A 13852-nucleotide genomic window follows, 5' to 3' on the forward strand; every position below is an offset into this window, starting at 1 on the left:
TGCGGCCCGCGGGACATCTGCGGCCCAAGTATATCGAGGTACCCACCAACACCAATACTGCCGCCGCCCTCCGGCGCCATCGCGGCCGCCGCGCGCGCCGGCCCACAGCTGCGGCCCGCGGGACATCTGCGGCCCAAGTATATCGAGGTACCCACCAACACCAATACTGCCGCCGCCCTCCGGCGCCATCGCGGCCGCCGCGCGCGCCGGCCCACAGCTGCGGCCCGCGGGACATCTGCGGCCCAAGTATATCGAGGTACCCACCAACACCAATACTGCCGCCGCCCTCCGGCGCCATCGCGGCCGCCGCGCGCGCCGGCCCACAGCTGCGGCCCGCGGGACATCTGCGGCCCAAGTATATCGAGGTACCCACCAACACCAATACTGCCGCCGCCCTCCGGCGCCATCGCGGCCGCCGCGCGCGCCGGCCCACAGCTGCGGCCCGCGGGACATCTGCGGCCCAAGTATATCGAGGTACCCACCAACACCAATACTGCCGCCGCCCTCCGGCGCCATCGCGGCCGCCGCGCGCGCCGGCCCACAGCTGCGGCCCGCGGGACATCTGCGGCCCAAGTATATCGAGGTACCCACCAACACCAATACTGCCGCCGCCCTCCGGCGCCATCGCGGCCGCCGCGCGCGCCGGCCCACAGCTGCGGCCCGCGGGACATCTGCGGCCCAAGTATATCGAGGTACCCACCAACACCAATACTGCCGCCGCCCTCCGGCGCCATCGCGGCCGCCGCGCGCGCCGGCCCACAGCTGCGGCCCGCGGGACATCTGCGGCCCAAGTATATCGAGGTACCCACCAACACCAATACTGCCGCCGCCCTCCGGCGCCATCGCGGCCGCCGCGCGCGCCGGCCCACAGCTGCGGCCCGCGGGACATCTGCGGCCCAAGTATATCGAGGTACCCACCAACACCAATACTGCCGCCGCCCTCCGGCGCCATCGCGGCCGCCGCGCGCGCCGGCCCACAGCTGCGGCCCGCGGGACATCTGCGGCCCAAGTATATCGAGGTACCCACCAACACCAATACTGCCGCCGCCCTCCGGCGCCATCGCGGCCGCCGCGCGCGCCGGCCCACAGCTGCGGCCCGCGGGACATCTGCGGCCCAAGTATATCGAGGTACCCACCAACACCAATACTGCCGCCGCCCTCCGGCGCCATCGCGGCCGCCGCGCGCGCCGGCCCACAGCTGCGGCCCGCGGGACATCTGCGGCCCAAGTATATCGAGGTACCCACCAACACCAATACTGCCGCCGCCCTCCGGCGCCATCGCGGCCGCCGCGCGCGCCGGCCCACAGCTGCGGCCCGCGGGACATCTGCGGCCCAAGTATATCGAGGTACCCACCAACACCAATACTGCCGCCGCCCTCCGGCGCCATCGCGGCCGCCGCGCGCGCCGGCCCACAGCTGCGGCCCGCGGGACATCTGCGGCCCAAGTATATCGAGGTACCCACCAACACCAATACTGCCGCCGCCCTCCGGCGCCATCGCGGCCGCCGCGCGCGCCGGCCCACAGCTGCGGCCCGCGGGACATCTGCGGCCCAAGTATATCGAGGTACCCACCAACACCAATACTGCCGCCGCCCTCCGGCGCCATCGCGGCCGCCGCGCGCGCCGGCCCACAGCTGCGGCCCGCGGGACATCTGCGGCCCAAGTATATCGAGGTACCCACCAACACCAATACTGCCGCCGCCCTCCGGCGCCATCGCGGCCGCCGCGCGCGCCGGCCCACAGCTGCGGCCCGCGGGACATCTGCGGCCCAAGTATATCGAGGTACCCACCAACACCAATACTGCCGCCGCCCTCCGGCGCCATCGCGGCCGCCGCGCGCGCCGGCCCACAGCTGCGGCCCGCGGGACATCTGCGGCCCAAGTATATCGAGGTACCCACCAACACCAATACTGCCGCCGCCCTCCGGCGCCATCGCGGCCGCCGCGCGCGCCGGCCCACAGCTGCGGCCCGCGGGACATCTGCGGCCCAAGTATATCGAGGTACCCACCAACACCAATACTGCCGCCGCCCTCCGGCGCCATCGCGGCCGCCGCGCGCGCCGGCCCACAGCTGCGGCCCGCGGGACATCTGCGGCCCAAGTATATCGAGGTACCCACCAACACCAATACTGCCGCCGCCCTCCGGCGCCATCGCGGCCGCCGCGCGCGCCGGCCCACAGCTGCGGCCCGCGGGACATCTGCGGCCCAAGTATATCGAGGTACCCACCAACACCAATACTGCCGCCGCCCTCCGGCGCCATCGCGGCCGCCGCGCGCGCCGGCCCACAGCTGCGGCCCGCGGGACATCTGCGGCCCAAGTATATCGAGGTACCCACCAACACCAATACTGCCGCCGCCCTCCGGCGCCATCGCGGCCGCCGCGCGCGCCGGCCCACAGCTGCGGCCCGCGGGACATCTGCGGCCCAAGTATATCGAGGTACCCACCAACACCAATACTGCCGCCGCCCTCCGGCGCCATCGCGGCCGCCGCGCGCGCCGGCCCACAGCTGCGGCCCGCGGGACATCTGCGGCCCAAGTATATCGAGGTACCCACCAACACCAATACTGCCGCCGCCCTCCGGCGCCATCGCGGCCGCCGCGCGCGCCGGCCCACAGCTGCGGCCCGCGGGACATCTGCGGCCCAAGTATATCGAGGTACCCACCAACACCAATACTGCCGCCGCCCTCCGGCGCCATCGCGGCCGCCGCGCGCGCCGGCCCACAGCTGCGGCCCGCGGGACATCTGCGGCCCAAGTATATCGAGGTACCCACCAACACCAATACTGCCGCCGCCCTCCGGCGCCATCGCGGCCGCCGCGCGCGCCGGCCCACAGCTGCGGCCCGCGGGACATCTGCGGCCCAAGTATATCGAGGTACCCACCAACACCAATACTGCCGCCGCCCTCCGGCGCCATCGCGGCCGCCGCGCGCGCCGGCCCACAGCTGCGGCCCGCGGGACATCTGCGGCCCAAGTATATCGAGGTACCCACCAACACCAATACTGCCGCCGCCCTCCGGCGCCATCGCGGCCGCCGCGCGCGCCGGCCCACAGCTGCGGCCCGCGGGACATCTGCGGCCCAAGTATATCGAGGTACCCACCAACACCAATACTGCCGCCGCCCTCCGGCGCCATCGCGGCCGCCGCGCGCGCCGGCCCACAGCTGCGGCCCGCGGGACATCTGCGGCCCAAGTATATCGAGGTACCCACCAACACCAATACTGCCGCCGCCCTCCGGCGCCATCGCGGCCGCCGCGCGCGCCGGCCCACAGCTGCGGCCCGCGGGACATCTGCGGCCCAAGTATATCGAGGTACCCACCAACACCAATACTGCCGCCGCCCTCCGGCGCCATCGCGGCCGCCGCGCGCGCCGGCCCACAGCTGCGGCCCGCGGGACATCTGCGGCCCAAGTATATCGAGGTACCCACCAACACCAATACTGCCGCCGCCCTCCGGCGCCATCGCGGCCGCCGCGCGCGCCGGCCCACAGCTGCGGCCCGCGGGACATCTGCGGCCCAAGTATATCGAGGTACCCACCAACACCAATACTGCCGCCGCCCTCCGGCGCCATCGCGGCCGCCGCGCGCGCCGGCCCACAGCTGCGGCCCGCGGGACATCTGCGGCCCAAGTATATCGAGGTACCCACCAACACCAATACTGCCGCCGCCCTCCGGCGCCATCGCGGCCGCCGCGCGCGCCGGCCCACAGCTGCGGCCCGCGGGACATCTGCGGCCCAAGTATATCGAGGTACCCACCAACACCAATACTGCCGCCGCCCTCCGGCGCCATCGCGGCCGCCGCGCGCGCCGGCCCACAGCTGCGGCCCGCGGGACATCTGCGGCCCAAGTATATCGAGGTACCCACCAACACCAATACTGCCGCCGCCCTCCGGCGCCATCGCGGCCGCCGCGCGCGCCGGCCCACAGCTGCGGCCCGCGGGACATCTGCGGCCCAAGTATATCGAGGTACCCACCAACACCAATACTGCCGCCGCCCTCCGGCGCCATCGCGGCCGCCGCGCGCGCCGGCCCACAGCTGCGGCCCGCGGGACATCTGCGGCCCAAGTATATCGAGGTACCCACCAACACCAATACTGCCGCCGCCCTCCGGCGCCATCGCGGCCGCCGCGCGCGCCGGCCCACAGCTGCGGCCCGCGGGACATCTGCGGCCCAAGTATATCGAGGTACCCACCAACACCAATACTGCCGCCGCCCTCCGGCGCCATCGCGGCCGCCGCGCGCGCCGGCCCACAGCTGCGGCCCGCGGGACATCTGCGGCCCAAGTATATCGAGGTACCCACCAACACCAATACTGCCGCCGCCCTCCGGCGCCATCGCGGCCGCCGCGCGCGCCGGCCCACAGCTGCGGCCCGCGGGACATCTGCGGCCCAAGTATATCGAGGTACCCACCAACACCAATACTGCCGCCGCCCTCCGGCGCCATCGCGGCCGCCGCGCGCGCCGGCCCACAGCTGCGGCCCGCGGGACATCTGCGGCCCAAGTATATCGAGGTACCCACCAACACCAATACTGCCGCCGCCCTCCGGCGCCATCGCGGCCGCCGCGCGCGCCGGCCCACAGCTGCGGCCCGCGGGACATCTGCGGCCCAAGTATATCGAGGTACCCACCAACACCAATACTGCCGCCGCCCTCCGGCGCCATCGCGGCCGCCGCGCGCGCCGGCCCACAGCTGCGGCCCGCGGGACATCTGCGGCCCAAGTATATCGAGGTACCCACCAACACCAATACTGCCGCCGCCCTCCGGCGCCATCGCGGCCGCCGCGCGCGCCGGCCCACAGCTGCGGCCCGCGGGACATCTGCGGCCCAAGTATATCGAGGTACCCACCAACACCAATACTGCCGCCGCCCTCCGGCGCCATCGCGGCCGCCGCGCGCGCCGGCCCACAGCTGCGGCCCGCGGGACATCTGCGGCCCAAGTATATCGAGGTACCCACCAACACCAATACTGCCGCCGCCCTCCGGCGCCATCGCGGCCGCCGCGCGCGCCGGCCCACAGCTGCGGCCCGCGGGACATCTGCGGCCCAAGTATATCGAGGTACCCACCAACACCAATACTGCCGCCGCCCTCCGGCGCCATCGCGGCCGCCGCGCGCGCCGGCCCACAGCTGCGGCCCGCGGGACATCTGCGGCCCAAGTATATCGAGGTACCCACCAACACCAATACTGCCGCCGCCCTCCGGCGCCATCGCGGCCGCCGCGCGCGCCGGCCCACAGCTGCGGCCCGCGGGACATCTGCGGCCCAAGTATATCGAGGTACCCACCAACACCAATACTGCCGCCGCCCTCCGGCGCCATCGCGGCCGCCGCGCGCGCCGGCCCACAGCTGCGGCCCGCGGGACATCTGCGGCCCAAGTATATCGAGGTACCCACCAACACCAATACTGCCGCCGCCCTCCGGCGCCATCGCGGCCGCCGCGCGCGCCGGCCCACAGCTGCGGCCCGCGGGACATCTGCGGCCCAAGTATATCGAGGTACCCACCAACACCAATACTGCCGCCGCCCTCCGGCGCCATCGCGGCCGCCGCGCGCGCCGGCCCACAGCTGCGGCCCGCGGGACATCTGCGGCCCAAGTATATCGAGGTACCCACCAACACCAATACTGCCGCCGCCCTCCGGCGCCATCGCGGCCGCCGCGCGCGCCGGCCCACAGCTGCGGCCCGCGGGACATCTGCGGCCCAAGTATATCGAGGTACCCACCAACACCAATACTGCCGCCGCCCTCCGGCGCCATCGCGGCCGCCGCGCGCGCCGGCCCACAGCTGCGGCCCGCGGGACATCTGCGGCCCAAGTATATCGAGGTACCCACCAAACCTATCACATCACGTCACTTTGTTTAAAGGCTTGGCAGGTGACCCGAAAAAAATAAATATAAAGTGGGGGTCGTGTCGTATCAAAAAGTCAAAGAGCTGGCGCGGGATAGGGAAAGCTGGAAGATACTCCACCGACAAGAGAATAACTTAAGTTAATGATGATGATGATGAGGTGACCCGCCAGCTGATCGAAATACACAGGTCAACATTCTTTTCCATGTCTTGTTTTTTGTCCCCCAAAAAATGTGACGGACTGGAGCTTTTTGTATGAGATGAAATTTAGTTTTAGTTTTTTCGCATTTAAAATTTAATCTACAACTAGAAAGACATGCTATATGTATATAGTACTCGACTTTTTTTATTTATTTGATAGAAGAATACAAGCGTGACAGAATAGTCAAAAAAAATTTGACATAAGGTATGTATTAAAATATAATGTTTTTACAGGTCGGATCGGGGCCAGACAATCTTCCGCAATACCACACCGTATTAGATCTTCCGCTGTCAGGTTGGTTTGTATTCAATAATGCTTAAAAGCGTACCGGTGTGGACACAAATCAAAATCTGACACCGTTTTTACATGAGAGCAAAGAGAATTAAGAAGACAGAGTGCTCACTATACATCGGTTTCGTTACCAAAAGACTATTTTTTTCATGGTCTACATCTAGCGTCAAGTAGCGGAACTATCAGTACTGCTTCTCGACACTAGATGTCACATGTGTTGCGACTGACGAAAAGCTCAACAATTTATAACTAATATTATAAGCAGGAGTTGAAAAGAGTTCCCGTTATAATATTAGCTGAAAATCGTTTAGCATTAGACTTTCCGTTTACCGCGACATCTATGGTCGAGTAGCAGTACTGAGAGTTCCGCTACTTGACGCTAGATGTAGTTGTAGACTACGAAATTAATAGTCAATTGTGAGCAGAGATGGGCAAAATGTAATCGACTAACGATTAACGATTAAGATTACAAGAATTAATTGCGACTGACGATTGAAAACGACGATTGATCAATCTTAGTTGTATAGAGTGCAACTAATTTAGTTGCAACTAAATTAGTTGCCGATTGATTTAGGACAACTAAATTTTGTAATCGACTAATTAGTTAGACTATTTTCTCGCGACTAATGTTAGAAGCAAATTGAATAGAATACCTCGGTATGGCTATGTTGACAGACTGATTAGGACATCTTAACGGATGTTTAAAAATAAAATAGTCATGTATTACTTACGATATTTTGACCGTTTCTAAGGAGTGAGATCTGTTCTCACTATTATTTTGCTACTAAAGTAAGTAAGTTTAATGACCACACGTTGAAAACAAAATAGACCGCGTAGATAATAAACAACATGCAGATGTGTCATTCAATAGAACGTGTTATTTTTAGAAGATGCGTCGGCACTTGCACCAAAATGCAACAAACAACTTCCAGTTCCAGGTAAGTAGGATTATCCCATTGTTGTGTCACCGCGTGACACTAAAAAGAGTTTTACTATTGTCAGAGACAGCAAAATATTGATAGTTTCTATGTCTAAGATTTACTCAGTATCGTATAATTCAAAGTATTAATAATGCACCAACCTACTTTATTGTTTGCGATTTGTAAACAATGCAGTTTTTCGCTATTTGTCGTTATTACCAATATATCGTTATAATAATATTATTGCATTATTTGCATTGTCATTCAAGCATTTCAAATTAAACGTGTATACATAATTTTAGCTCAATCGGATGAAGATATCTGCTTCAAAATAAGTCGCAAAATTCTACCCAAACTAACATAGTTACAACATACGAGTACCTCCGTATGTTACATAGATACGTACTTGTAGTTACATATTGCAAGATAAAAAATGCAAAAACGGGCGACTACGTAGTTTTAATATAGATTTAATCGTGAAATTTAGTCGATTGAAACTAAAACTAATTTAGTTGTTAGTCGAACATTCTCACAACTAATTTAATCGCAACTAAATTAATCGCGATTAAAAAATGACGATTGATATTTTAATCGATTGATTAGTTAACTAAAAGATTAATCGATTAATGCCCATCTCTGATTGTGAGTACTCTATGTCTTCTTTATTGTCTTTAGTAAGACTGAAAACCACTTTACTAGATATAAGTTTATAATGTAATGTATGAATTGTAACTATATAATTTACATAAATAAAGAAAATATGCATAATGCAAGACGCATAACCTTGCTTTCTAGTTAAATAATAATAGTAAATACTTATTTTTTACTGTGTCAATTAAATATATACTTGTAACGTTTAATCTAAATAATTTTGAAGTTACGAAAGTCTGATATTTTATTTTCATGTTTAAAAGCGAACTTGTTAATTCATTGTAATTATACTAATACTAATGTACTAGATGTTTCGTAGTACTAATGTACTAGATATAAGTTTATAAATGTAATGTATAGTTTGCAACTACTTACATACATTCAATGTAATGTAATGTAATGTAATGTAACTGCTCTTAATATAATGCGCAAACGTGGAGTTACGAGATAGCCTAGTGTGATCCACTAAATTGATGTTTATGTAACTGATTTAAAAAATTAAATTTATTTTTCATCTCAGCAGCTCGAACAAGTCTACTTTCTTCACTCCAGGTAGTGAAGAAAGTGCGACTTTCCTCACTCCGGGGAGTGAAACAAAGTAGCTTTTTAATTTAGTGAAGGCCATGAACTGCCACTTCATACTTTGATTACAATTTTTTTTCTGAAATATTCTAATTCTAAATACATTTTAACCTTTAATATGTTCTCACTACTGAGGTGAAAAATTATGTGTGCAACACGAGAGCAAAGATATTTTACATCTCGTGTTTTTGAGTCGCTCGCTACGCTCAAGATTCTACCTTAGAATCACTCGTTTCGCTCGTGATTCAATTATAGAATCTTTCGCTTTCTCGGGACTCAAAATAAACACTCGCAAGAAAAACCAACTTTCCTCTCTTGTTGCACAAATAACTATTTCCTTGTTGTAATTTTTTTCGCACACCTTTTGATTGAAAAGCATTGTTTTGTTATTAGGAGCGAAGCGTGGCCTGAAGCGGTCTCCGTCGGGCTGGCGGACGCTGTTCTCCCGCAGCAAGCTGCAGCGGCACAAGGCGGCTCTGCGCCCGCAGATCACGGCACCCGCACCCGCACCCGCACCCGCACCCGTAGAGGTACTGATACAAGTATTTAAATCTATGTTATCTAATGTTAAATTTAAACTGAAAACACGGTTTTTGACCCTATCCTACAATGATACTGAAAATATAATACATTCTTATTTTTAAGTCTGTCGTCAAGTTGTCCTGACTCGCTCGCTTCGCTCTCCTACTCCTTACACACTCACACACACACTCGCATACACATCCTCCCAAGCACAACTGCATCACCTTGTCACCCATTCTCACACATAATTTTTAAGTTATCTAGATTTAATTATTCCAATGTTTATACTCTTTTGTTGAACCCCAAGATACAGGCTCAGCCTAGTTTGGGGCTTACCGGACCCCTTTTTGTGCATGCTACTATTCTTAATTATTCTCAATAAATTTATTCTTATTCTTATTTTGACGTTTTCTAAAATATATATTGCTCGACTTGGCGGGGGCACTGCCGTGCCCAGATTGAAAACCTGATTCTTTAAAATCTGGACATTCTTCGGCTCAACACTGATTTTAACTTTCACGATTTTTACTCATTATTATTCACAACGGCGTGACTTAGGGCCAGTTGCACCAACCACAATTAACAGACTGATCAACGTCAAGCGGGTCCATATTGGCTCACATAACATTACTTGTCATATTATTTTTCATAATAACGCTTTTTGATCATAATAATCATTTGTCATAATTTTTTTGCGTACAAATTTGTTGTATATAAATTTGTATTACCAAAATCATTGCTCATAATTATCTGTAGGCAGATTTTTTTAACAACATAATGTCATTTCCAACTATTCGTCACGACTCATAATGGTTTTTATAATAAACTTAAATTGTATAAGTATTTGAAAGCATGACATATAAAGTATGGGTGTATTGGAACGTACACAGCGATTTTTAGAAAATTAAAAGTAATAAATAAAGCCAAATTACATGCAGTTATTATTTCATACCCCATTTAATTTAATTATTATTATTAATTTTTATTAGTCATGTCTTCGCAACTTTTTTATTTTTATGTACCTAGCCTATTAAGCAATTTCGGCCCGCCAAGGAGTCGACGAAGCCCCGCATCGCGGGGCTCCTTTTTCCGCTCTGAGGAACACAAGAAACCTAACACTCCTCCTCGCTTCGCTCGTCGTCGTACCTATCCCGACTCTGGGACTGTATTTCTTTTTTGATAGCAAGTTGAATGTGGTGTGGATGCAAGATACCTGACAGTTTATAAATAAAACCAGGTAAAGTTTAAAATAAATATTATATAAAATTTTATTATTTAAAATCGTTATATTAAAAGAATATATGAAAATTAACATTAGTATTACAGATATTTATTATGATTGACATTATTAACATGAATGATTTGGTGTTACGATAGTTATGCGCAAAGACAAGTTATAAGTAATGATCATTATGATATAAAATTATATAACCAACATTTTCGGACTTCCAATAATCGAAGTCGCAATTTTATGTGAACTTTGGCGCACCCACGTCAAGCAGCAGAGAACTATGAAACATCCCATGCAATAAAATTTAGCGAACGTTAAAACGGTGACAGACGGTTTGGTGCAACCCGACCTTAATCGCGTAAAATAAGTTTTATATTTGCCCCCGACGTTTCGAGGACGGCGTTGTCCCCGTGGTCTCGGAGAAGACTGGCTAAAGTTGACATCAACATTTTCTAGGCGCGCGAGTTTTTCGAACTACAATTATCTGAACACGCCTCTATTGTCAAGGCGCTAGAGTGCGTGTTTAGATATTTTTGAGCACCTCGGCCGCTCCGATATATCTGATGGCGACTGTACTAACAAACGTAACTGTATTTACAAACGTTTTGCATGTTGGCTTTATGTCGACTGAATACTGACTCTAAAACTGTATTAAGACCTAATTGTAACGTATTCTGGCAAATAAACATTTCTATTCTATTCTAAATAAAATAAAATACTTGATTACCAACCATTATTGAAATAAGTTAGCTGTACTGACATTTCTTATCGCTATATAGTATAAAACAAAGTCACTTTCCACTGTCTGTCCGTCTGCCCCTATGTATGCTTAGATCTTTAAAACTACGCAATGGATTTTGAAGCGTTTTTAGGGTTCCGTACCCAAAGGGTAAAAACGGGACCCTATTACTAAGACTCCGCTGTCCGACTGTCCGTCTGTCTGTCTGTCACCAGGCTGTATCTCATGAACCGTGATAGCTAGACAGTTGAAATTTTCACAGATGATGTATTTCTGTTGCCGCTATAACAACAAATACTAAAAAGTACGGAGTCCGACTCGCACTTGGCCGGTTTTATTTTTAATAGATAGATTCAAGAGGAAGGTTGTATAATTTGTTAAGGTTTTGTGTAAATTTTTTAAACTACCCGTGCGAAGCCGGGGCGGGTCGCTAGTGTAAAAATAAATATGTAACAATAATACATTAATAACAGTGTTCGCAGGACATACCGATGTACCCAGCAGGCTTGAGGCCGGTGAAGTCGTGCGAGTCGCTCGCCTCCGACGGCGACACGGTGGCGCCTCTAGCGGAGAGGGCCATGAAACCTCTCAAACATCACACCAGGTATGTGCCCAACGATAAATTACTTATCGAATAATATAATATCATTTTTTCCTCGCAAGTGTGATGAAGTATGAAACGCGTGTGCATTGGTCATTACACACATCGGCTTTCTTATTGCGCGCTCGCTTTCAGCTCGCGCGCACAATATGTGCCGTTTTCGACCAGCGCTTACAGCGCTTGTCAGTAAGGCGATATTTCCATATAGATTCAATTAGAAATCAACCTTATCAACAAGCGACAATGTGGTACCTTTTGGTTGAAAACGTCACATATCATCTCGTGTGCCACATAGCAGACTTGTATCACAATGTACTATTTCAATCTCGTACCTGACTTAGGCAACTCAGCAAGCTTAGTTGCCTAAACAAGGTACTCCACTGAAAAGCTTTCCATTATGTCACGATTGTATACAATACTATTATATTGTTTCTTTTTATCCTAGATCGTCATCATGCGACTCTTATTTCGAGCCGTGGCAAGCGGAACTGGCTGACATGAGGCTCCGACTGTCCCCGCAGGAGAGAGACAGACACATGTTCAGTGAAGAGGATGATACGCACTGTGTGCCGGCACAGGTAACATTTACGTACCGTCAACCGGGGTGAATAGGGACGGCTGGGGTGAAAAGAAACAAAACTTGAAAGTGTGATTTACCCTGACAATTTCTTAGAAAATACCCACACAAATTGTACCATACAAAATCTACTATTATTTTTAATCGTATTACACATAATTAATTTTCGAACGGGTCTACCGTGATTTAATTTCATTGTTTTTATCTTAAATTCCGACGTTTCAGCTGAAACGTCGGAATTTCCTATTCACTTTAATTCAATTCAATTCGTTACGGAAATTACCCTGCTTGCCCTTAAGAGTTGGTCAAAGACGCCTAGTCTTACTAAGATGGCATATAGTCGAGAAATTGTGACGGGTACCGCCGTGGCGAGGTGGCCTAGGGGTTCATGGCGTTAGCCGCGATAGCTAAAGACGCCGGTTCGAATCCAGCCTTCACCACTTTTTCTCTCTTTTTCTTTACATTATTATTACGAGCCTATTGTGTCCCACTACTGGGCAAAGGCCTCCCCCCTCTTCTTCCACTCCTCCCGGTTTTGAGCTACATCTGGCCAGTCGCTCAAAAACGAGTCCAAGTTATCCAGCCATCTATTACAGTTTATAAAAAAACCGGCCAAGTGCGAGTCGGACTCGCGCACCGAGGCTTCCGTACTTTTTAGTCTTTGTTGTTATAGCAACAAAAATACATCTGTGAAAATTTCAACTGTATACATCCTGGTGATAGACAGACGGACAGCGGAGTCTTAGTAATAGGGTCCCGCTTTTACCCTTTGGGTACGGAACCCTAAAAATGAATTTGTTTGTCAATGTTATTGAATTCATTCATTCATTTATTCCTTTATAAAACATAGTTTTACATGTCAAATACAGTATTTCATATTTACAACTATTTACATCTAAATTACATAGCAAAACACATCAGTATCAATATAATATTAGGTATAAGATAATTATGTCAGGTAGGTACAATTATTATTTAAAATTTATTATTTACATGTTTAAATGATTACAGTAAGTTCATATAAGTATATCAAATCAATGACAATTCGTTTGACAGGACGATTCCCTATGCTCGACGCCGGCCGAGTCGGGCCCCGGCAGCGTGGACCCGAGCCCTCGACGGAACCTTAGGGTCGATATAGAGGCCGCCAACGAACTTGCAGAGAGGTAAGCAAAAACTGTCTGACAATATTTTAAGCTGTTGAAGTACCCTATAGTTTCTCATAATAGTTTCCATTTAACCCCTATTCAATAGTACATTACGATACAAGTGCGTAAAGTAGGAAATTCGGACGTGTAACGTTTTACAGTAGCCTTTAAATTTTCCACATACGCGCGTATAGTGCTAGTTACCGCACTAGGGCGGTAAAATAGGACTGTAAATCGTTGTGACGGATCGGCGCAGACCAATCTCTCTCCAACCCCGTTATTAATATATACTCTTGACTACTGCATGTAATGTCTTACGGGGAAACTCGGACTGCCTTGAACTGGTTGCACAGCTCGTACGCCTGTTCGTTCCATCTATAGCTAAGGCCCAATTTAATTTACGACCGCGAAGTCCTCACCTGTTAGCTGTGCCTAAAACGCGCACTATGTCTCATGGCAAATCACCACTTGTCCGAGCTCTACAGTATATCAACGCGCTCCTCGCATCAGCACCGGAATGTGATTTATTTGCAAGTAGTTGGATGGATC

At 52.5% G+C, this 13852-nt stretch overlaps 1 protein-coding gene across 1 annotated transcript in view; it reads left to right on the plus strand.

Moving 5' to 3' along the window:
* The window catches only part of LOC134753543 (GTPase-activating protein CdGAPr-like), a 78354-nt gene that overhangs the window by 50550 nt on the left and 13952 nt on the right, over nucleotides 1-13852 (plus strand). Inside the window, exons 18-22 of the mRNA XM_063689453.1 lie at nucleotides 6275-6335; nucleotides 8879-9015; nucleotides 11451-11581; nucleotides 12024-12156; nucleotides 13212-13321. Of these exons, the coding sequence (XP_063545523.1) occupies nucleotides 6275-6335; nucleotides 8879-9015; nucleotides 11451-11581; nucleotides 12024-12156; nucleotides 13212-13321 (572 nt within the window). The remainder of the gene's footprint in view (nucleotides 1-6274; nucleotides 6336-8878; nucleotides 9016-11450; nucleotides 11582-12023; nucleotides 12157-13211; nucleotides 13322-13852) is intronic.

This window comes from Cydia strobilella, chromosome 27 (genome assembly GCF_947568885.1).
Source record: "Cydia strobilella chromosome 27, ilCydStro3.1, whole genome shotgun sequence".
In the NCBI taxonomy this organism is placed as follows: domain Eukaryota; kingdom Metazoa; phylum Arthropoda; class Insecta; order Lepidoptera; family Tortricidae; genus Cydia; species Cydia strobilella.